We start from the raw sequence: 25,658 nt of genomic DNA on the forward strand, positions 1-25,658 counted from the left end.
CTAAGATCATGGCATCTGGTCCCATCACTTCATGCAAATAGATGAGGAAACAGTGGAAACAGGGACAGATTTTATTTTCTTGGGCTCCAAAATCAGTGCAGATGGTGACTACAGCCATGAAATTAAAAGATGCTTGCTCCTTGGAAGAAAAGTTATGACCAACCTAAACAGCATATTAAAAAGCAGAGACATTACTTTGCTGATAAAGGTCCATCTAGTCAAAGCTATGGTTTTCCCAGTAGTCATGTACGGATGTGAGAGTTGGACTATAAAGAAAGCTAAGTGCTGAAGAATTGATGCTTTTGGACTGTGGTGTTGGAGAAGATTCTTGAGAGTCCCTTGGACTACAAGGAGATCCAACCAGTCCATCCTAAAGGCAATCAGTCCTGAATATTCACTGGAAGGACTGATGCTGAAACTGAAACTCTTTGAAATACTTTGAAATACTTTGGCCACCTGATGGGAAGAACTGACTCATTGGAAAAGACCCTGATGCTGGGAAAGATTGAAGGTGGGAGGAGAAGGGGATGACAGAGATGGTTGGATGGCATCACCAACTCAATGGGCATGAGTTTGAGTAAACTCTGGGAGTTGGTGATGGACAGGGAGGCCTGGGGTGCTGCAGTCCATGGGGTCACAAAGAGTTGGACACGACTGAGGGAATGAACTGAACTGATGTTATATAAACTGAATTACATCTTATTCAGAGAGCAGTTTCTTTATCAGCCTAGATACCCCTAGATTTCTTCTGTTTGGCTACCAAATTTACCTGTTAACTCTTTAATATCATTTATGCCCATCACTCCCTCTTGACCTTTGTTGCCCCATCCCTTGTCCTGCCCTGATAATGTCCAGGGAGGACCAAGATGCTGGTCCATGAGGAGGATCCTGTAGGTTGCTCCATCAACCGTCTGAACTCTTCTCCCCCTCCCCCTCTCCTCTTCCTCTACTCCCCTGCCACAGAGCCTGGAAAGCAAGCAACTCCAAGCCCCAGCCCAGCAAGGCCATGTGACATGGTTCTGACAAGGGAAGCATTGGCAGAAATCTACTGGAGAATTCCAGGAACACGCCTGCTCTCCTGAAGATGGGAGAACATGACAGGAGCTTCCACCTGCCAAGGATGTGGAAGAAAAGGAGGAAAGGCCAGGGTCCCTGACAGCATCATGAGAGCAGCTGCTTCTGAACTTCTTATTGTGGGACAAAAATAACCCTTATTCTTCAGTTGCTATTTGTTCTTGGCTCCTTCCAGCTTGATGAGCTGCTGACTAACACCTTGCCTACTCGCCTTCTTGCTTCTAGTCTTACATCACTCACATCACCCCACCTTTTTTCGTAAGACTGAAGAATGAGCAGACCAGAAAAGAATAGTAAATAAATATTGACAATAAAGGTAAAAGAGAAAATAAAAAAAAAAAAAAAAAAAGAATTAAAAGAGCTAATAAAGGTAAAGTACTCAAAAAAAAAAAAAAAAAAAAAAAAAAGGTAAAAGAGAGCTGACACATGAAAACAATGTTGTAGACCTAAAAAAGTTACCAGAAGTAAGAAAAAACAACTTTAAGAGTAAACAAGGCCCGCTGAGTAAAGGTTTAAAAATTCCTACACGCATCAGGAGTTATTCAAGGCATCAGTGTCAGTACCACAGTCCAGTCCAGTTAGTGAAGACTCTCAAGAAATAGTAGTTCTACAAAAACATTCAGTCAAGAGTGGAAACAACGGGGAGTCAAACAGAAGACATTACAGTTGTGGAGCCTAGAGTTAAATCGGGAAGGGATATATGAACAAAATAATTCTGCAGGAAATATTTAAAATCTGTGCTGTAAATTATCAAATGAAAGCATGGGTTTTATAAAGGAGAGCCTGGTCTAGCCCCCATGTTAGAGGGGGAAGGGGCAGCAAGGAAGTCTTCCTTAGGAACTGAAGTCTGAACTGCACGGTGGGTGATCCTGCTTCATCAAGGAAACGGGGAGGAGGGTGTGGGACTAGGAAGGAGCACCTGGGGAGAAGGATGGACACCCCTTGGGCCCTGCAGTGAGAGCACAAATGCTGATTCTGAGCTGCTGAAAGAAGGCCGTGTGGCTGGCCTGTGTCCGCCTGCTTGTTCCAACTCATCAGGAAGAAACCAGAAATTATGTTCAATATATTCTACTTCATAAGAAAGCCGTTTCCACTTGGAAGTAATAAAGTTAAAACAGTTTATCGCTGAAAATACAAACTGCAATTTGGCATTGTCATTTCACACAAACACTGAAGGATCTTCTAAGTATCCGGCACTATGCTAAGTGCTGGTGACGCAAATATGAGTAGGTCACAGTCTGTGCCTTTGGAGAGCTGCGATAAACAATGAAGAAATCGAGTAAATGAACAGTCGCAGTTAGGTACAAGGAGCACCTTGGTGGGTGTGGTTAAAGGCCAAGGGGACGCCTACAGAAATGACTGATTCACTCAAGGGTTGAGTTACCTTGAAAATTAATCTACGTTCAGTACATCATCACCCGATGTTAGCAAATTAATGGACTATGACTAAACTTAAGCATGAAACAAACCAGAAAATCTGAATTCTGACAGATATCGAGAGGTAATGAAATTGTTTAATGGACTTCGAAGTACACAGTCCTACTTCAGAAAACAATTCTGAGAATTAGATCAGCCCCTCTAAGCTTGGGCAACCATCCAAATAACAAGATTTGAACATAACTGGATTTTAGAATGTACGTTTGAGATTAAAACAAAAATAAAGGAAACAGTGAATTAGACCAGACTGTACATACAAGTCAGGATCAAACAGAAAGGTAAAAAAAAGCCAACATAAGTTTATTTTGTTTTTTTATTGAGATCCAACTAAAAGACTTGACTTTAAAAGATTTAATAGTAAGAACTAAAATCAGCCTTTTCATTCACTGTACTTGATAAGATCATCAATAAACAAAACCCAGAGGCTTGGACCTTACGTTAGTTCTGCCAGTGATCAACTGTGTGAAGACAGAAATCACATGGTTTCTCTGAGTCTCAGCCCCCTCATTGTGAAATAAAATAATTTCATCAGTAATGTCCAATAATTCTAAAATAGTCTTTCCAGAAAACTATCCACCACTGTATCATTTTCACTGATTTCAGTATTAGCTAACTGTAATTGTAAAAATTCTGGAGAAGGCAGACATTTTGCCAATAATTTGCCTGGCCACAATACATCATATTTCACACACAATACTTTGAATTTGCAAATGTACTGTTGTTCAGTTTCTAAGTCATGTCCAACTCTTGGCAACCCCGTGGACTGTAGCCCACCAGGCTCCTCTGTCCATGGGGTTTCCCAGGGAAGAATACAGGATCACCATTTCCTTCTCCAGGGGATCTTCCCAACCCAGGTATCAAACCTGTGACTCCTGCATTGGCAGGTGGATTCTTTACCATCTGAGCCATCAGGAAATCCCAGCAAATGTATAATGCCTGATAATTATGAAGCTATGAAATTGACAAGTAGTTCTGGAGTCTAGTGAAATCTCGTGGCTTTATCAACTAGGAAACACACACTTTCAACCAGATTGAATCTTTTCAATGAAGTCTGTATCTTTCTCTTGGATAAAAGAAACAATAAAATAATCACCCAAATATAATGTCAGGTATCACTGTACCAGTAGTAGGAAGATAAATGGAACTTGCATATACTATTTCTGTTGTAGGGCATACCTCTTCTCACCTCAGTCATTTTCCCTTACTGTTTTTGCTTAAAGTGAAATAAGGGATTGCAATATGTATGCCAAAGAGGACTGTGACAACTTAAAAAAATGGAACACAGTTTTGTCACTTGATCCAAAAAGTGACATAGTAATTATATGTAACGCAGCATAATAATTCTAAACGTAATTGCAGTGCAATTTCGCTGACATGCACTCACTATCCTTCCCCATCATTATTATGCACAGATAACGTTACCTTGTTTTGCAAGTTCACCACCATCTCCTTAGGGCTTCCCAGGTGGCACTAATGGTAAAGAATCCACCTGTCAATACAGAAGACTAAGAGACGTGGGTTCGATCCCTGGGTTAGGAAGATCCCCTGGAGGAGGAAATGGCAACCCACTGCAGTATTCTTGCCTGGGAAATCCCATGGACAGAGGAGCCTGGCAGGCTACAGTCCATGGGCTCGCAAAGAGTCCGACACAACTGAAGCAACTTAGCACACATGCACTATCTCCTCGAGGTGCAAATTTTTCAAATATGTAGATTCACTTTTAAGTACATGGAGCCTACCGCACCTATCTTATCACAGGACCTCAACATACGAGTATCAGCAACAGCAAAACACATATTTGTGCAAATACCTAATGTCCTAGAAAGAATGACAAGGAAGGGATATCGTTTCCATAACTTTTTGTAATGCAACTTTTTATAACACAAAGTAGTTTATCTGCCTTTTTCCCAAGCCATGTCCTCTGTCGTCAGTGAGAAAGTCCACATCATAAATGATGTAAGAGGTTTGGCAAGTGTGACTGAGGTGACTGTTTTAAAAAACAGCTGTTTTTTAAAACAATTATGAAATGATGGGGGAACTTTACTTATCTATTTTTGGTTGCACTGGAACCCAGGCAGATTTTTACAGGAAAGAGCATCTGCACCACACTTATTATCAAGACCAGCAGCCCCAGGCCCTCTGAGCTCCGGCAAGTCTGGTGGACAAGCACGGCCTCACCCCTTTTCCTACCCAGATCCATACCTGCTCCATAACACGTCATGTTAATAATGTGATCTAAACAGATGCTATACCCTTTGACAAACTCAAAACAAAATTAAAATGTATGGAAATTCATATTTTATATAAAGATGAAAAAAAATGGATGACGGATGTAAAAGTTCATTGAGTTCTGTGATTGTTAATTTTATGTGTCAGCTTAGTTAGACGATGGTGCCCGGCTGCTTGATCAAACAGTAGCCTTAAAACTGCTCTAAAGACATTTTGATGTGTCAGTGTTTACAATCAGCAGACTATCAGTAAGGTAGATTATCCCACAGTATGAGGGGGTGGGCCTCATTGAAGGACTTAAAAAACAAAAAAGGATTTTCTGAAAAAGAAAGAACCCTCCCCTAGACTGTACCATCACCATAGAAATTCTACCCAAGTCTCCAGCACTCAGAGTCAAGACCTCAACATCAGCTGTTATCTGAATCTCCAGCTGCAGCCTTGCCCCCCAGATTTCAAACCTAACAGCCTTTCAAACAACAGCATGAGCCAATTCCTTAAAACCTCCCCCTTAATCAATCAATCAATCAATTAACCTCAGTCTCTCTCTCTGTACACACACACACACAAATCCTATTGATTCTCTGGAGAATCCTAACTAATACACATTTATCCAGAATATTAAATGTTAAGTATTCTCTTTGAAAAACAGATTTTTGTTTTTGGCCCTGTTAATGACACCACTAAATTCTGTACCAACCCTTAGTTTTAAGCTTAGGATAAACACTCTCTTATGAAAAACTTCATGAAACCAGCTGAGAATAAAGTTGACATACTGAGCTCATGTACTTTTAAAAATTAGATTTATGTGCTAAATATTGTGTACCTTGTACAGAAACTAAGTTTATATACTTTCTATAGAAAAAGTAGTATGAAAACATGAAAGAAGCTGGGCAATCATGATTCCCAGTTAACAGCATAGGACTGTCCTTCTGCGGAATGTCATACACAACAAAGTTCATCATTTTGTAGAAATACAGTAACATAATAGCAGCACTAGTGGTCAAGAACCTGCCTGCAAACGCAGGAGACATAAGAGATGTGGGTTCAATCCCTGGGTCAGGAAGATCCCCTGGAGGAGGGCATGGCAACCCACTCCAGTATTCTTGCCTGGAGAACCCCATGGACAGAGGAGCCTGGTGGGCCACAGTCTACAGGGTCACAGAGTCGGACATGACTGAAATGACTTAGCACGCAATCATATTCTTATGTATGACAATGGCAAAAATGTTTTAAAATCAGGGTGTATATTACAATGTTTTCCATTGTAAGACTAGTTTTACATCAGTTAAACTCTTATGGAGCAGTTCTTCCTGATGTGTATGTATCAGTCGTGTCCGACTCTTTGCTACCCCATGGACTGTGGCCTGCAGGCAAGAATACTGAAGTGGATTGCCATGCCCTCCTCCAGGGGATCTCCCCAACCCAGGGATTGAACCTGGGTCTCCCGCATTGCAGGCATATTCTTTACCATTTGAGTTACCCGGGAAGCCCATCTTCCTGAAGAATACCATTATTTTCATATCAGAAAACAAACACACTTATAAAAAATTATCATGATAAGCAACAAGCAAATGGGCTTTGATTTTGGACCAAAGTTGTATTTTATCAAGATTATAAATGGTATTTTAAAAGTGACATCTTGGGAATTCCCTGGCAGTCCGGTGGAGAATACTTCACCTTTCAAAGCAGCAGGTGTGGGTTCAATCCCTGGTCGGGGAACTAAGATCCCACATGCCCCATGGCCAAACAAACATACAGCAGAAGCAATACTGTAACAAATTCAATAAAGATTGTAAAAAAAAAAAGTCCACATCAAAGATAAATAAATAAATAAAAATGACATCTTATTTATTATTTTATATATAACTGCTCTCAAAACCACATTGAAATTATAAATTATTTTTTGGTTGCCCACAAAGCTGCTGTGTGGGGGAGTGTTTCAGAAAGACCGCCCTTCTGGAGGCGCCCTGAGGACCCACTACTTACTCACTGCAGAGTCATAGGAGGTGGAATTGTGCTCGCCTCTCAGGAAGGGGTATGGCGACAGGTAAGCGTGGGTGCAGTTCTTCCATGGGGGCTGATTGGCTGCGAAGGAAGGCAAGACAGAGGTATTCGTTACTGAGAGGCTACATGAAGACTTGTTCCCAGTAGAGGAGAAATACAGGCTGTGGGTGGCACACAAGCAAAATAAAACTACAGATCAACAAACTCAGAGAATTATTGAATAGGGAGGAACTTCCTTAAAAGTCTCATATGGAATAGCACAGGAGACCTGGAAAGTGGATTCACCTAAAACATCTAGCTCATGACCTAATCCAGGGGAGAGAATGCCCTTAATATCACCTACAATTGAAATCACCAGATTTCATTCATTTTTACAACAGTATTTTCCAGTTCCTAACATAATGCCCAGCACAGAAAAAAAAAAGTTGCTTAAAAATCTAATAAATTTAGATCTAACTATGATTGGTTCTAACTAATGCAAAATTTCTTCTATATTCCACTTTCAGGGAAAACATGTAGATGATAGACCATACAAGTTAATGATTATAGTTTATTTTTAGCATTTGAAGAAACCACAAGAAAGAACTTTAATGTTGTTTGAAATCTTGATGATTTCATCATATACCTTTTAAGGAGTAAAATATTTTCTCCTTCTCTAAGTCTTGGCAAACTCTTCCCCTTGCAAAGTCTGACTTCACTTCACCAAAGCGTAGATAATTTTCATCGGCAGATCACATGCTTATTCTCCTCCCCCAAATGACAATCATAAACTCTATGAAATATTTCTCTCAAAATGCCATTTCATCATGACTTTGTTCCTTTTAATATATGCCAACTTACTATTGGCCTGTCTTCTGTGATCTCAAATTTTTATGATATACTCCATAATCTTGACTTGTTTAAATGCCATACTTTGATTTATCACAGGAGTAGTTTTGATAAGAAGACTAATAATTTCAACCCACAGTAAGTCAGAAGGTAATAAACAGTTCTTTCATTGTTGGATGCAATAAGATAAAGGCTAGCTATTTTCAGTGAATTGATTTTCAAAGATTAACAACAATATAGAAAATACAGTTGAAAGAATGCAACTGTATTTTTTAAGGAGCTACTCTATTTCAAAAAAGAACTTTAAAGTTTCTGTAAGAGAGTGGAAACATCAAAAGCAAAGCATTTCTTGATATTGCCCACAAACTTGGTTTAAGCCTTAATAGAGCAAGCTTTCATCTGTCACTGCTCATAATTGTTTCATTATAAAAAAAGATTTTTTTTAAATTTTGAAGCTGTTACTATAAAATAATACATCTCTAATTCTGAATTTTTTAATTTGTGATTTCAAGGATTTATAGCCCCCAAAATAAAAACATTTTATTTGCAACATAGCGATAATAGACACTCCAAAAACATACTATAGATAATATTTGTTTTGTTTGTTAAGGATGATGTATTTTAAATGTGAGTGAAGAAATAGTGGATTGTCCAATTCTGCCATAAATACTGACTGCAATTTTATGTTAGGAAATAAAATAATTATTTCTATAGCCAATTCTGTTTACTGAAAAGGAATCAGTAACCTTGGAAAGGAACCTTTGAAAGATACCCCATTGAGATTCCACAGCTAGGAATCCAATCCTGTTTTGTAAGTGACGTACACCAAAATAAGAAACTATTCTTTTTTATTGACAAGCCAGGTGTTGGGGTTGGAGGGGGTGGAAATAAAGCTGAATTGTACTTACTGTACCAGAACTGCCAGATATTGGAATCATTCTCTCCCACAATCCCATTAAACCAACATCTCCAGAAGAATCCCTCATGGTGGAAAGTGACGTTTTCTATCTGTACAGAACACAAATGAAGTAACTGGTATCAATACAAGGAACACAATCGGAATAATTACATCTGGGAAATTTTTTAAGCAACATATTGTTTCCCAAATAATAGTGATCATTAGCTTTCTACATATCTCTTCCGAGAAGAAACAGACATTCCACTGCTATTTGTGGATTCGCAGAAGATATGTAAGGCTATCCTCGTTACCACCAAGTACGGCAATATTTTGAAGAAGAAACGCACATTTTGTTCACCTGAACACTTTCCCACTTCAGTCGCGAGAAGCCAGTAATCTGATCCAAAAGCCACCAGAAAGAGTAAAACCCCCAGAGCACCAAAGAGAGCCCCAAAGAAGATGGCAATATTTAGTCTCATTGTCAATTCACTGGTTTCTGTTGAAATAAAATAAGAAAATAAATGAGAGCGGACACCCAGATCCTCAATTGAAAAAAAAAAAAAGAATAAAGACTTCTGAGCAGGCAGGATCTTCTTGAGCAGCGTCTCTTAGTTGGTGTTTCAGCAGAGTCCCACTCACACGGGCGGTGGATTCTTGCTGCCTTTGCATTCCCCTGGAGGGCCTCCAGCCCAGCAGCTGAGAATGGCAGGCTATTTTAGGACACTGACTGAGGAGTTGCCTCTCTCCCCAGGGGATCAAAAAATAGCTGACCTTCCCCTGATGGTGGAGGGGGTAGTATCAGGAACTGGCCGGAATCATCCTTATTGCTGTGGGGCAATCCGGAGAAGTGGAAAGATGACGGAATGGTGTGAGGTCCCTGCCAGCACTGGCCCAAAGTCTTAAGTGTCTGAACGGCTCCTCTTGATCCAGAATGGCCATGACAACTCTGCAGACACTGAGGACCCTCTACAAGGGTAGATACGTCACAGGTGTAAAGAACCACAAAGACCTCTCTTGGATGTAACTGGAGAAAAGGCGTAAGTAGTTCAATCAGTCAAGAATCCACCTGCAATGCGGGACACTGGCTGCACCACAGGAGACCTGGGTTTGACACCTGGGTCTGGAAGATCTGGAGAAGGGCATGGCAACCCATTCCAGTATTCTTGCCTGGAGAATTCCATGGTCAGAGGAACCTGGTGAGGTCCTCTGAGGATTGCAATTAATTTCTTTTTGGATATTTTTGGAATAGAAAATAGTGGGTCAACTGACCTAACATAACACCAAGTACAGTTCAGGTTCACAACCTAGAAATTCATAAATATATTTAAAAGATCAAGAATATGGTAACATAAATTCTTAAAGCAGAACAAAGTACTTTTATGTAGCACATGCTATGACATAAATTGCAGTTCCCAGATCCTGTACAAGTTATTCCAAATGATCATCCCCAAAGTAGACTCATGAAAAAAGTCTCAAAAATATATTATTTTCTAGATTAAAATGAGAAAATACAGCCCACATTTTTTGTTTCTTTCATTTAAATATTCAACCTCCTTAAAATAGGGAGTCCTACTTGACCCCCCTACAAGTCACCGAATAGCAATTAATCTACACATTCTTCATGTCTAGCATCTCTAGCTCACTTCTTTGTTTTCACTCCATGTCTAAATATGCCAGAGAGAATTTTTTAAGTATTTGCACAATATTTGAAAACTTTCACTGTCTCTAATGATTACTGTCTTTTGTATTCAGTTGTAACAGTGGTCTCTGCATCTTCTGAAGAGGCATCTGACCTCTATCAGCTTCCTTCACCACTTTTGTTTGACATGGGATGGGTCCTTAGAAACAAAATCGTGTGTGTGTGTCTGCATGTGTGTGTGTTCGTGTGCATGTTCAGTCACTCAATTGTGTCTGACTCTTTGCGATCCCATGGGCTGTAGCCCACCAGGCTCCTTTGTCCATGGAATTTTTCAGGCATGAATATTGGAACGGGTAGCCGTTTCCTCCTCTAGTCATCTTCCTGGCCCAGGGATCAAACCTGCGTCTCCTGCGTCTCCTACATTGGCAGGTGGGTTCTTTACCACTGAGCCACCTGGGAAGCCCCCGATAGGCAGAATAATGGGTTCCCAAAGATGTTCACACCCTAATCCTAAGCATAACCACATAATCAATGAATACTTTACCTTACATAGCAATGACCTAGATTATACAGGGTTGGCCCAATCTACACACATGAACCCTTAAAAGAAAAGTAGAGAATCCTTCCTGACAGTGGTCAGAGAAAGAAATGTGACTCCAGAAAGAGTCAAAGACTTGCCAGTTTAAAGATGGAGGAGAGAGGCTACAAGCCAAGGAATGTGGGCAGCTTGTAGAGCATGGAAGAGGGAAAAAAAAAAAAACCACCAGATTCTCCCCAAGAGCCTTCAGGAAGGAGTGCTGCCTACCAACAGCTTGACTTTGAGGATTTCTGACCTCTGCAATTGCAGAAGAGTAAATTCATATTGTTTTAAGCCACTAACTTTGTATTGTTACATTTTTACGGCAGCAGTAGGAAACTATTAAAGATGCTGTTCTATAGTTAATGCAATATAAGATCAAATTAAGAGGTTTTTCTTGAGGGATGGGTGGAAAGAATGCACCTTCAAGAAGTGCTTATTGGGAGCTTGTGACTGTCCAGGCATTTTATTAGATACACAGGCCCTGACCATGAGGAGTTCATGAGCTAGTGGGGAAAAAATGATTCATTGGAATAAGGCGCATAGCGGTTGTAGTAATAAGCTTCTTGTCACCCCAAATAATTCTCCCTGCTCACCCACACATCCCCTCCCAAGATAACAGTAGTTGTGATCATGCAGTTTTATTGTAGGTAACAATGTTGTTACTCGGAGAGGAAGAGGAACCTTTATAGGAAAAGTTTAATTCATTGTATTTATATCGTAATGGCTTATGATAAAAAACCTATGCATTAATACCAAATCTTTAGCATATGCATTCACAAACACACACATATATACAAGCAACTAGATTTTTTAAATAAGTAGAAAAGAGTGTAGGATTTTGTTATTGAAACAATTCATCTCAATTTTTATCTCTGTCACACACAAAATATCACCTTTCTGGAAGAGGTTCATCAACTATTTTTTTCACCATTTTTGGTTTATCCAAAAGTGAATAAGCATCATTATAAAAATGTGTATACACACTCACACATGTGTGTGTGTATGTATATCAAAGCAGCTAATTAACCAATCTAATTGTTTTCAACCATTCATTCATGGGCAACTATTTGAGAAAAATACTAGAGACTAGTTCTGATTTCATAAAACTTTAGTTCTGATTTCATAAAACTTAACTCCTTTAGCTCAGTTATCATTATCCTCAATGTTTATCATAGTGCTTGACATATATGGAGCGCTAAAATAAAATAAAAATCTACTTGTATTATGACTCTTGGCTGTGATGTTAAGTACACAGCCTGATTTATTTAACTGGTGATCCATCAGGAAGAAATATTGCTCATCTTGCCTGTTCTTTGTGAAACCTGTAGAGAAGGATTTTAGCAGAGTCTGTGCTTCCTCTACAGATAATCACAAACCATCTTTTAAAAAATCCACTGTCGATTCTTCTTTAGAAATAAAATAGAATTTACCATCCAGGGGTCAAAAAGTTTCTTTTTAAGAAAATTAGACCATTTGCCTTTCCTTTGAAACACCTAATTTACCACCATTCCTAAAATATTCCCAGCGATCATTCAGTTATCTCTTTCTTGAAGTCTGTCAGCAGCTTAAAATGTTGTCTAAGCTCCAGCATAATTGTTAAACAGCTGCTGTGTTCCTGTGATGTGTTCACAAATTCAGACATTGGATCTTCTCCCTTTCCATCTCTTTTCTAGTGAAAGACCGGGAGATGCGGGGAGACAGACAGACCTTAGCATCGACCTCAACTGACAGTGGCTTCCCTTATAGCTCAGTCAGTAAAGACTTTGCCTGCAGTGCAGGAGACCTGGGTTTGATTCCTGGGTTGGGAAGATCCCCTGGAGAAGGAAATGGCAACCCACTCCAGTAATCTTGCCTGGAGAATCCCATGGGCAGAGGAGCCTGGCAGGCTACAGTCCATGGGGATGCAAGAGTTGGACACAACTTAGCGACTAACCCCAACTCACAGTAACCCTATAGCAGGACAACTCCATCACTACTGTGTGTGCCCATGCCTGTGGTGAATACTGAGTCTATTTCATGTGGATACGATGATCACAGTGAACCTGCCAAGGCACAAGCATGGTGTCTCAGGTTCAATCCCTTGGGAGACCTTGATTGTCAGAAATGTAAACGGAGGTGAATAATAGTAACTAATATTAATGAGCATCTGCTCTGTGGCAGATACCATCCTAAGCATATTAGATGCCTTGAGTACAAATAAGCCTTCAGTTGGTAGAATATGAAATAATCTGTTTCTTGGGCAGGAATTTCAGCATCTAAAGTCCTTCTGGGTGGGAGTTAAAGATCTTCCTGGTGGCATACAGAAGGCCAGACGTAAGTATGGGGAGCTCTGCATGGGGTCCTCCTGACTTCCTGGAAATAATATCCCACATAGAGTCTGCTGTCTCTGAGAGAAATTATGGCAAAAACTATTTTTAAATTAATTTCTCAATCTAAAACAGTTTTTAAATCCATCTTTTAAAATCTTGAGGATACAAAGATCATAAGCATTCCAAGGTAGTGTGGTAAACTCCTCCCTTGTTTTTTACAAATTAAATAAAACCTGACAACCAAAGGATAGATGACCATAAACAATGGAAGACTTTGCCTGTTTTGATTCAATGTCTTTTTATTTACTTAACTGTGTTTTTTTTTTAACCAGTAAACACACTACAACTTAACAGAAATCCCAAGTCATGTTTAATTTGTGAGTGATAAGGAGCAAAACATTTTTTCTACGGTCATAATTTCCAATCTTGATATTGCAATAGTCTTAATTATTTCAACATATCTACTGAAGCTAGCTAAACATTCTACAAAAAAAAATTAATTCTGGTTTACTTTATTCTTAAAAAAAAAATACAGGGATGACGACAATGCTCAACATCCAAAAGTGCTGAACAAATGTGTAAATAAATAAAGAAATCAAACTTTCAGAAACAGAAGTGGTTTTGTGGAGATTTGAGGGTAAATTCTTTTTTGTCTTGGAATACTATGTTATAGATCCACAATCTTTGTCTGCCATTCCAACATTAAAAATTTCTGAAAACCAAAAGCTTTCAGCAAACCAAACCTGATTGGCATGAGGATGCATATAAACTATAGTATGAATTCTTATACATTTGATTGCACAAGCACAAACGCGTTTGATTACAGTGCTCACCAGGTTCCACAGGGGTGTGGTGGTGAGGGTGTTAGGTTATGTACAGTACACACATAGTGCTACTTTTTCAAAATACCCCAAATTCTGAGTTCTAAACACACCTGGCCCTAAAGGTTATGGATAAAGGTTTGTGGTCCCAAGTCCTAGACACAGACAATAGACTGAGTGATGACCCTAAAATCAATTGTTTCCCTTTGATCACTATTTAAACAGATTTTCACTGCCCATGAACCATCACCACAGGTCTCTGTGACCCTAATGACCTCTTTAAGTCTCTTTTGTGTTGTGGTTCTTGGGTCTTGTATGTCATGCTCCCTGCTTCCTCCCCCATCCAACAACGTGACAATAGGACCACAGCCTGTAATTTCACGAGATTATCTTTACAAGCCTTCTCATCCTGCACATAGTATAGGAACAACAAATAAACTTTGTGGGGGGGCGGGGGGATGATAGAGGTTCTGTCTTTGTTTACAGCTACATCCCTAACCCTAGCACAACGCCCTATGTAGGTTCTCAGTAGGTAGCTCAGCTGGTAAAGAATCTGCCTGCAATGCAGCAGACCCTGGTTCGATTCCTGGGTCGGGAAGATTTGTTGGAGAAGGATAGGCTACCCACACCAGTATTCTTGGGATTCTCTGGTAGCTCAGCTGGTCAAGAATCCGACTGCAATGTGGGATGCTTGGGTTCAATCCCGGGGTTGGGAAGATCCCCTGAAGAAGGGAATGGCTACCCACACCAGTATTCTTGGGATTCTCTGGTAGCTCAGCTGGTCAAGAATCCGACTGCAATGTGGGATGCTTGGGTTCAATCCCGGGGTTGGGAAGATCCCCTGAAGAAGGGAATGGCTACCCACTCCAGTATTCTGGCCTGGAGAATTCCATGGACTGTATAGTCTATGGGATCACAAAGAGTCGGACAGGACTGAGTGACTTTCACTTTCACAGTAAAAACTTGGCTGACCAAATAGCCATCTGAGTTGAATTAAATTGGGTTGAACAGTGCCATCTGCTGGCCGCAGGTAAAGTTTGCATTCCTCCATACACTAAGGTCCATAGGGAGTTTTATCACACAAATACTGCAGTGCAAGGATTTGCTGTTTTCAGAGTTTGATGCTGACCAGCCTTAACTAAGATGGTGCCATCCCAGTACTAAGGCTCTGATAAATAGCTTACGTTGAATGTAAGTGAATCAGGATCCATCCACAGGCTCATTCACTCATTCATGTGGGCACTTTACACTCCACTGAATTGACAGCTACTTACACAAGGAACTCACACAAAAGGATTATATTACACAACTATCTTCCACTTTGAAAAAGGGTCTGATGCCCAGCTCCAAGATCAGTTCCCCAAAGAACTCCATTAGTGTGCTGAAGGGCATTAACTCTTGAAAGTGGAAAAAAACTTGGAACTTATTTTTTTAAACCTGCTTTCGATTAAAATCAACACACACACACATATCACTTCAGAAACAAAACTGGGGACCAAAGGGGAAATTTTTTGATATATGAAAGTAGAAATGAAAAAAATGTAACTTATAGGAATGTGTGTATTATATAACAAATATAAATTTAATGATGGCAATTTTGATTTTAACTTACTCATCCCTTTGTTTCCTTGTATTTTTTTCTGAAGGAATACATTATACTCCCTATACCAGAAGTCTTGCGAATGAGAAGATTCCCCTCTCTGGTCCCTAGGCTATGAAAGCGCTTTGAGTGAATCTTGCATACATTATTTGAGTCTTAACTTAGAGAAAGACATTTTTATTTATCCTTGCCTCTGGGGTATGTTGCCTTCCCCTTAAAAACCTTTGTCACTGGGTCATTCTTTACCTATCAAGATGAAGATGGACTTTTAAAATTTCCATTCCAAAGACTTTTCCAAGAAGAGACTTATAGAAGGCTCAGATGACTCCAGGGTCTGTGAGCCACTTCAAGTCGACTCACAGAGGAACGACAATCCAATTCAGGAGTGAGTGGGACGGCGGGGAGACACATTCCTGTTACCTCTTTGTGTCCCCAGGCCTCTGTTGGAGAAACAGCTGGTGTTGCATTGATGTGAACACAGTCAGAACTGCCACAGGTACTTCAGCCTTCTCTTCATGTTCTGCTCAGTCAAGTCCCTGTTTAAGTCCTGTTTAATTTGACCATACATGTGCTAAGGGATACAGCTGGCTTCCCATGCGGCCCAGTGGTAAAAGTATCTATCTGTCTGTCAGTGCAGAAGACAGGGGTTCGATCCTTGGGTCAGGAAGATCCCCTAGAAGAGGAAACAGCCCACTCCAGTATTCTTGCCTGGAGAATCCCATGGACAGAGGAGCCTGGCGGGCTACAGTCCACGGGGTCGCCATGGACTGAGTTAGACATGACTGAGCAACTGGCATGCACGCAAAAGGGATACAGTTAGAAGCTACGAGGATACTCAAATAGCACAAAAGCTAAATAACAACGACAGCAGCAACAAAATAGTAACACCTCGGGCACACACAGAGCACTCACTTTGTCCTGGGCATTGTTCTAGGAGCCTGGGGCTTATTGATCCACTAACCTCCATGGACTTACGACCTGTGGAAGAGGTAATTAAGGTTAAACGAGATCATAAGGAAGGGGCCCTAATGTCATCCCAAAACAGGGAAATAAAGTCAGGAGTGAGATGTTCTGGGCACATCTCAGCTCAGTATCAGTTGACAAATAAATAACACAATGTGACAAAATCAGTAAGACTTCCATTTCCATCTTGAAATTTAGAAAGCTGGAAAGAGCACTCAGCCACCTTTCCTGCAAGTGAAAGGTGAGGCAAACCGGCCCGCACCTTAAACAGAAGGCAGCACTCGGGCAGTGCTCCCCACCTTCGGCGCCACGGGCGTCGGACACTGGATGATTCTGTTGTGGGAGCTGGGTGCCGCCCTCTGAGTCGCAGGACATTCAGCAGCACCCGTAGTCTCTACTCACTGGATGTCAGGAGCACAGCCCGAATCCCAGCATGCCCCAGGCAGCGCCAAATATCCCTAGGAGGCAGAGTCACCCTCAGGTGAGAAGCACTGCGCTAGAGAAAGGAGGTCCCATGGCGCGATGGGGGTCACCATGGCAACGAGAAACCACCCCCACACTACTCTGGACCCGAATAACACACACCCTCACACTGAACGGCTGGCTGAAGGAAAAGTGTGTGTGTGCGTGCGTGTGCGTGTGTGTGTGTGTGTAGTAGTAATAGCATAACTTCACTACCTGCTGTCCCATACAGCATGCCAAACTTTCAACAAAATATCACAGGACGTGTAAAAAGCAAGAAAAACCAGCTTGAGCTGTATTTCCAGAATGGTAGCTTGGGCTCCACAGATCCATTCCCCACTGAAGCAAATGTAACCCGTGAAATCTATTTCAAACATCTGAACATTTAAAGCCTAAGGAAATTGTCCTAAAGGCAAATAGAACATTAGTCAAAATAAAGACTACTTAGATTTTTATAAGAACACCAAGTGTCCTTGACATTTTAGCCATGACCCACTCTCTCCTTATTTCACAAAATACACAAAAAATAATAATTCACAACAGACTACTGGCCTAAATGTAAGAACTAAAACCATATAACTCTTAGAAGTAAACGTGGGTATAAATATTCATGACCATGAATTAGGCAATGATTTCTTATATAACCCAGGAAAAGCACAAGCAATACAAAAATTAGATAAATGGGACAACAATGAAATGAACTTTTGTTCATCAGTGGAAACTACCAAGTAAGTGAAAAGATAACCTGCAGGGTGGGGGAAATATTTGCAAATTATATATCTGATAAAGGACTTGTATCTAGAATATACAAAGAACCGTAACAACTCAATAATAAAAAGATAAACAGTTTAGAAATGGGCAAAGTGTCTGAACAGACATTTCTTCAAAGAAGACATGCAAATAACCCAAAAGCACATGAAAAGATGACCACCAAATGCTACACAAAATCCTACACTCTTCCCATCAAGAAAATGTAAATCCACCATCATTGGAAAGTAAATGTTGAAGAGGATGTGGAAAAATTAGGGCCCTCATATACTCACAGGGACGGGGGAGCCTGGCGGGCTGCCGTCTATGGGGTCGCACAGGGTCGGACACGACTGACGCGACTTAGCAGCAGCAGCAGCAGCATACACTGCCAGTGGGAATATAAAATGGTGCAAGCACTCTAGAAGATAGTTTGACAGTTCATCTAATGTTTAAACATAGAATTGCCAAATGATCCAGAAGCCCCACTTTGAAAAGAAAACATGTATTTATACAAAAACCTGTACACAAACGTCCATAGCAGAATGAGTCATAATATCCAAAAACTGGAAACAACTCAAATGTCCATCAAAACTACCAGTTTGGTAGCATGCAAATTATATCTTAATAATAAATCCCATGTACAGAAGGCGCCTGGTGGGCTACAGTCCAGACACGAGTTAGCCACTAAACAACGATATTGTTTTGGAAAAAAAAGAACAAAAAAAATGCAGGCTGAAGAGACAAAGCAATCATCACAATTAAACACAGATATGACATAGATGCTGAAACTATACCCCAATGGGATTAAAATAATTTTGATAAAGATGTTAAAAATTATATTGGAAAAGACAATGTGTAAGATAAGATACGCATCTTTAGCAGAGAGGTGTAAACTATAAGTAAAATATCAAATGCAAATTCTAGACGTCAAAACACAGTAACAGAGGTGGAGAATGTCTTTGACAATTTCATCAGCAGGCTAAAGACAGCCAAGGGACAAACCAGTGAACTTGAAGACAAATCAACAGAAATTATCCTAGCTAAAATTATAAAAAAAAAAAAAAAAAGTGAAAGAAAAAAATAAACAGAACACATCATTCAAAGTCTAATGGGCAATAGCTTTAGATCATGTTATCGTATCACTGAAGTCCCAGAAGTACAAGACAGAAAATGGGGCAGAAGAAATATTTGAAGAAATAATGGCTGAAAGTGTTCCTAAATTAGAGACACATCAAAGAACAGAACAAAGAAACTCAGTGCAAATAAAGCAGGATTAAAACCAAGACAGAAAAAACATACAAGTAGGCCGATCATATTCAAACTGCTGAGTATCAAAGAAAAAGATAAAATCTTAAGAGGCTGCCAGAGAAGAAAAAGTGGGCTACCCTGGTAGCTCAGCTGGTAATGGATCCACTGCAATGCAGGAGACCCCGGTTCAATTCCTGGGTCAGGAAGTTCCCCTGGAGAAGGGAGAGGCTACCCACTCCAGTATTCTTGGGCTTCCCTGGTGGCTCAGCTGGTAAAGAATCCACTTGCAATCAGGGAAACCTGGGTTCGATCCTGGGTTGGGAAGATCCCCTGGAGGAGGGCATGGCAACCCACTCCAGTATTCTTGCCTGGAGAATCCCCATGGACAGAGGAGTCTGGCGGGCTAGTCTATGGGGTCTCAAAGAGTCAGACATGACTGAGTGGCTAAGCACAGCCCAGAGAAGAAAAAGACACAGATAGGACACAGCAGACACATCATCAGAGAACATACAGATATGAATACAATAGAGTGATATCTTTTAAGGACTGACTGAATTAAAAACCCACATTTCATCTCAAATAAAAGTGAAGGGAAAATCAAGCCTAGCCATACTATAAAAACAGGGGGAATTCATTGCCAGCACAGAAGATAAGAAACGTTAAAGGCTTCAGGAAGAAGGGATGTGATACAGATCAGAGACTTGGTTCTAAACGAAGAAGATAAAATTGCTCTAACTGTAGTTTCCTACAGTGGAAGCATTTATTACTGATTTAGATCTTTCTTGTTTCTGACACATGCACTCAAAGCTGTAAATTTCCCTCTAAGTGCATGTTTGTTGCATCTGACAACTTTGACAAGTTGTATTTTCATTTTCATTTAGTTGAAAATGCTTCTTTATCTTGAGACTTCACCCTTGACCATGTGTTATTTAGAACTGTGCTGTTAACCTCAAGATATTTCTGAGTGTTCCAGTTACTTTCCATTATCAAGTTTTAGTTTAATTCCATTGGGGGTACCCAGCATACTTTATATTGTTTCTCTTTTTTTGAGATCGTTAATGCCTATTTTATGGCCCAGACTGTGGTCAATGTGATCTTGATATGAACGGCTATCCTGCTGATCTAGCTGAATTTTAGATCCAGTGGAATGTGACGCTGTTCTTTGGCTTTCTGCATTTGTGAATATGATATGTCTTATGTGTGTGTGGGGAGGTTGGTATTTATCCTGCTTGCTGTTCTGAGTTTCATGTGCCTGTGTGTACAGTTGCCTGTCATTAACTTTGGAAAATGTGAGGCTATTTTTACTTTAATTGTTCTCTCTCCCTTCTTCTAGATATGATCTCAGGTGGCCTAGACCTACAATAGCTTGGAGTGGGGCTTGGGTTCCCAGCCAGAGACTGAGGTTGTGTCGGGGCAGTGCAAGCACCAGATTCTCACCACTAGACCAGCAGTCAGTGCCAAGGTCTTTGGTGCTTCAGCTTTGCAGAAAAGAATTTCCATAAAGACGGAAAGCAGTGAAGCAAGTAAAGTATTTATTAGGAGGAAAATGAGAACAATACATGTAGACAGACACACAGGCAGACTCAGAGGGAGAGTCCCTGAGCTGTGCCTTCGTGGTAGTTTGAATTAATTTTATGGGGCATTTCTTCCAGTTTCCTTTGGCCAACCATTCTGATTTGCCTGGGAGTTCACAGTCCATATTGTGCTTCCCTGGTAGCTCAGTTGGAAAGAATCTGTCTACAGTGTAGGAGGCCCAGGTTCGATCCCTGGGTGTGGAAGATCCCCTGGAGAAGGAAATGGCAACCCACTCCAGTATTCTTGCCTGGAAAATCCCATGGACAGAGAAGCATGGCAGGCTACAGTCCATGGGGTCACCAAGGGTCGGACACGACTTAGCGACTAAACCACCACCACAGTCCATATTTGGTATATCTTAGGATCTTTCCATATGTGCACACACATCTCTCAGCCAAGATGGATCCTACTGAAAAGGTCTATAGGTAGAACATCCCTTGACATGACTCCCCTTTGGCCTCCAAGAAGCCTTTTCTGTGTGTGCATGGTCGGGAAGGTCTCCTGACTTTGGGAACGAGAAATAAGTCATCTGTGCAGGGTTCAGCCTCCTTCCTTAATTGCCTGCTGTTCTTGTCTTGGAGTTTTGGTCAATAGAGAATGAATCTCCAGTTGTTTTACCCTGGAGGGGCGGTGTCCATCTGCCTCCTGCCTTAGTATCCCAATTTTGTATATATGTTTTGAAATTGACTGACAGTTCTTCAACATTCTGATTAATTTTTTTCACTTTTTTTTTTTTGTCTTTGCTTTCCAGTATGGGAATCTTCTATTGACTTAACTTCAATCTCAATGATTTTTTCCTTGGCTGAGTCCAATCCACTGATGAGCCCATCAAAAGCAATCTTAACTTCTATCACAATGGTCTTGCTTTCTATCATTTCCTTCTGATTCATTCTCAGATATTTTGTATCTGCTTATATTACCCATCTGTCCTTATATCTTGTCTACTTTCCATGAGAGCTCTTAACAGTAATCACAGTTATTTTGAATTCCCTGTTTGATAATTACAAGATTTTTGTCATATCTGACTCTGGTTCTGATGCCTGCTTTGTCTCTTAAAACTATTTTTCTTCTAATAAAATCATAATTGTTTTCCTGAAAGTTGAATGTATGTATTAGGTACTAAAAACTCAGGTACTGGGGCTTTTAGCATAAGGCTTTATGTGAATATGCGTTGGAGCTAGGTTGTGTTTAATATTTTCATAACTGTAGGTGCCAGAGACTTCAGTTTCCTCTTTTTCCCTTTTTTTCCCCCTATCCCTGTTGCCTTTGAACTTCCCTAGAAACTTGTTTTAAAATAGGGTCTCTGTCTTACATCTTTCTCAGCTGTAGTTTACTGTTACTATAGCAAAGCCCTGTTTATATTTTCATAAGGTGGGGGTACTTTTATAAGCTTATGATTAAATCTGTTTCAGTGAGCTTGAGTCCTTGGATGGTGACTTCCAGAAGCATTGCTTAGCTTTCTCCCTGCCTCCCATTACGTGAGACCAAAAGACAGACAGGGTGCTGGAGTGGTCTGATTATCCTTTTCCCAGGTGCCTGGTGGCTCAGACAGTAAAGGATCAGCCTGAAATGCAGGAGACCCAGATTCGATCCCTGGAGGAGGGCGTGGCAACCCACTCCAGTATTCCTGCCTGAAGAATCCCATGGACAGAGGAGCCTGGAGGGCCACAGTCCATGGGGTCGCAAAGAGTCAGACATGACTGAGCACATGCTACTATGGACTTAAAAAGTTACTGGTTTTCACTTTGTCATCTTTCTTTCCCTTATTTTTCAGTGTGGAAGCTGCAACCGCCAAGCTCTTTACACATTGGAACTGAAACCAGAGTTCTCTAAAATCTTTATATGAATGGAATTATATAGCATATCCTCTTCATTTGGCTTCCTCAGTCAGCATAACTATTTTGAGATCCATCGATGATGTAGCATGAATTCATAGTTCATTTTTATTGCTAAGTAGTAATACCACAACTTGTTCACTAATTCACTTGACAGATATCTGGGTTGTGTTCAGTCTAGGGCTATTGCAAATAAAGCTTGTAGCAATAGTCGTGTACAAAATCTTGTTTGGCTATATGCTCCTTTATCTCTTGGGTAAATACCTCATATGCTGGGTCATATGTTAGGTGTATGTTTAACTTTTTAAGATATTTTCAATCTCTTTTCCAAATTGGTTGTGACATCACACATTCCCACTAAAATTATTGTTCCATATCCCACCACCTCTTGGTATATTCTTTTCATCTGCAGACATTCAAATGATGAAGAGTTGGATCCCAATGCAGCATACTATAAATGAGAATGCTTACCTTAATAATATTCAGTCTTCCAGTTCATGATCATGGTATACATCTCTCCATTTAGTTATACACTTTTTCATACCTCTCAGCAACGTTTTGTAGTTTCAGTGTACAGGTTTTTGTTAAGTCTTTAATTTAATCTTGTCCCATTTAAAAATTAAGTTAGCTTACTACAGTTTCACAGATGCCAGCAGAAGACATGAGACGCCTGCATCAGAAACAAAAGACTTTATTACTCATAATACAATGAGCAGCATAAACATTAGCATGTTTGTATCTGTTTCTCTTGCCTCCACATCCCACAAAAGTGATGTCCATATTGATGCTGCACATCTAGTGGATTTTCATTTCAAGTGAGAACACTGGGCTTAGAGTATCTATCATTTTTATAATCTGTAAGTAAGCTTTATCTTTAACCAGTGGGGATATGCAACATCTTTCAAAGCTGTGGCATAAATAGGAACAGTTACAGGTTTACCATTTGGCCTACCCCTAAGTAGTACAGGCATCAACAGGTCCAAAGAAAAAGGGATGTCTCTTTGCACAATTGTTGGTCAAATGTATCCCCATTTCACATTTCATGTTTACAAAATGATTTTTAAACTCCAATTTCTAATTGCTTTCTGTAGCATTTGTTGCTGTTGTTTAGTCGCTAAGTCATGTCTGACTCTGCACCCACCGGGCACCTCTGTCCCTAGCAATTCCCAGACAAGAACACTGGAGTGGGTTGCCACTGCATTCTGCTTTGCGGCATATGGGAACAAAATTATAATTTGTATATTGATCTTGTATTCTGCAACCTCGTTACCCTTACTTTATGAGTTCTAGTAAATTTTTTCTGTAACTTCCTTAATGTTTTCTACATAGATGACCATGTGGTTTATGAATACAGTTTTATATCTTTCTACCAACTACAGATGTCTTTTATATCTTGTGCTTACCTACTGCATTCAGCTGGGAAACATGAAAATCACTGGGAAGCTACCGAGCAGTGCCTGTGGAAATGGCCAGGAAATTACTTGCTGGGGCACCTGGGAGGTTCTCCTGGAAACCAGCTGGGATGCCCAGGGAATGTGCTGCGTGTCACAGAACCTTGCTAGGGGCTAGGGACCACTAGATGTCTAACAAGTCAGCCACACACTGCAGGAACAAGAAGAGAGAAAAGCACTTCAGTGTGTCAGAGAAGCTCCTTCCCCATGCAGTGTCCCTCAGCATCATCTACAGACATAGTTTCACATCGTGCCAGCTAGCAAAGATGTGTCTACAGAGTCCAGCACCAAGATCACACAACAGAGCAACGATGCATGTATTTGGAGCTGATACCAATAAACTGATCACCGGTACAGTCCGTTCTTTGGCTACCTGGCTTCCAAATGCATCCTTCTGTTCACATTTCAATTTTCGTAAAACAACACCACGAAGGGAAAACGTCGCAACAGTCATTGTACCCATTCTACTCCTCAAATTCAGTCTTACTGAATTTTCTGTTACCTAAAGACTAAATTAAGCTAAATTTACTAAAATTATTAATTAATTTAAAAATTACTAAAATTAAACTTCAAGGACCTGTAAAATTATATTTGGAAGAAGAAGACAGAAGAAAATAGTGAGCATGTGCCAACACCCACATGCATAACAGAAAATAGGCAAAACCTCAACAGTCCTTACCCTGGAAATGGCCCCAAAGTCATAGCTGGTTTCTGTGGCTTCCCTCTTTATTTTACTACCTATTTCTTCCTTTTTTTTTTTTTTTTTTTAAGACTAAGGCTCTTTATCTAAAAAAGGAAACCTTTGTAGAGATTTATTTCAGAAATAGCAGTAACGTTAATGACCTAATTCAAACTGAGGACAGCATGAAAATTAACATATAAACTCTTCATGTCTTTAAAAGAAGTCTGCAACTTCTCCTTTAATCACCTTATTACTGAAAACACCTATTACGGGAATAACAAGAGACACTGATTTCTAAAATGAGATTTTTTTGTCTGGGGGTTTTTGTTTTTTGTGTGTGGTTTGTTTTGATTTTTTTTTTGGTTTGTTTGTTTTATTGCTTTTTTCGGCCTATTTCTTCTTTCCCTTGCCCTCAGCCTAAACATCAGCTGATCAGGGGTCTTTACCTCACGCAAGGATGAACGTCTTTCTTCAGGAGTCCAGGAATTGATTCTTCCACAGTTCTACATTCTTTTGTTTCCTTGTTTTTGGAACGTTCCACGCAGAGTCCTTCCTCACTCCACTGGAAACGATCACCCAACCTGCCCTCGGTACTCCGGCTCCATCACTTCAGCCGGGAGAAGGTCCCCTTGGGTTTCCTGACGGTTTGGTGGCTTCGGGAGGCCCAACCATCCAGCTGATGGTCTCATTGTCGAACACAGCGGAACCTCTGCCCCACCCCTCGTGGAAGGTCAGCCCTCCTGGGATAAAAACCCTCCAAACCAGGAGGCTCCAAGTTGCCAAGACAGACGGCAGCGAATGTGCTACAAGTGAGCCGCCCTCGCAGGTCCCAGAAAAAGCGCTGGGGCGATGTTTGTATTAATATATAGACTCCTCACCCCTCCAGGAGGCTGGTCCACACTGGGTCCTCCTGTGTTTCAAGTGGGAAAAACGAAGCTGGGAGGGGCCGAAGGTTCTTTCTCCAGGTCAGTCACCGACAACTAGGCACGCCCACTCTGAGTCTCTTCCCGCCAAAGCCGGCGATCCCCTGGGACACCCCGTCACTTCTGAGCTAAAGGCTCATCATCGCAATTCCCTCCAGCCAGGCAATGGCAGGGCGAGGCGGGCTCTTTATCCCCAGGGTGCGTAGAGCATCATCACCACCATCACAAAGCTGCCGCGCGTCCAGCACGGACGCCCGTTCTCTGGGCGGGTCGCGAGCCCGCGGGGCCGCGCGGAGCCCACCTCCCTGCGCCTGCGTCAGAAGCTCCGCCCCTGAAAGAAGGTGAGAGGC

The 25,658-nt window shown here is 40.9% G+C and overlaps 1 protein-coding gene and 1 long non-coding RNA gene across 3 annotated transcripts in view; both read right to left on the reverse strand.

The window, feature by feature from the left end:
• TMEM182 (transmembrane protein 182) overlaps positions 1-9,144 on the reverse strand; it is a 47,233-nt gene extending 38,089 nt beyond the window's left edge. Inside the window, exons 1-3 of one of the 2 annotated variants that reach the window (XM_043918495.1) lie at positions 8,818-9,144; positions 8,481-8,580; positions 6,727-6,825 (exon numbers count right to left, since the gene is read on the reverse strand). In XM_043918495.1, coding sequence (XP_043774430.1) covers positions 6,727-6,825; positions 8,481-8,580; positions 8,818-8,949 — 331 coding nt within the window. In that variant the 5' untranslated portion in view covers positions 8,950-9,144. The remainder of the gene's footprint in view (positions 1-6,726; positions 6,826-8,480; positions 8,581-8,817) is intronic. The other variant, XM_043918494.1, reaches the window with a different exon arrangement.
• Positions 9,145-15,390: 6,246 nt separating this feature from the next.
• LOC122703925 lies at positions 15,391-25,630 on the reverse strand. The gene is made up of 4 exons (XR_006343668.1): positions 24,832-25,630; positions 22,724-22,922; positions 16,332-16,397; positions 15,391-16,092 (listed from the first exon to the last, which is right to left on the reverse strand). It is a non-coding gene; the product is annotated as an uncharacterized LOC122703925 (long non-coding RNA).
• Between the last annotated feature and the right edge of the window lie 28 nt (positions 25,631-25,658).

Source organism: Cervus elaphus, chromosome 11, assembly GCF_910594005.1.
Source record: "Cervus elaphus chromosome 11, mCerEla1.1, whole genome shotgun sequence".
In the NCBI taxonomy this organism is placed as follows: domain Eukaryota; kingdom Metazoa; phylum Chordata; class Mammalia; order Artiodactyla; family Cervidae; genus Cervus; species Cervus elaphus.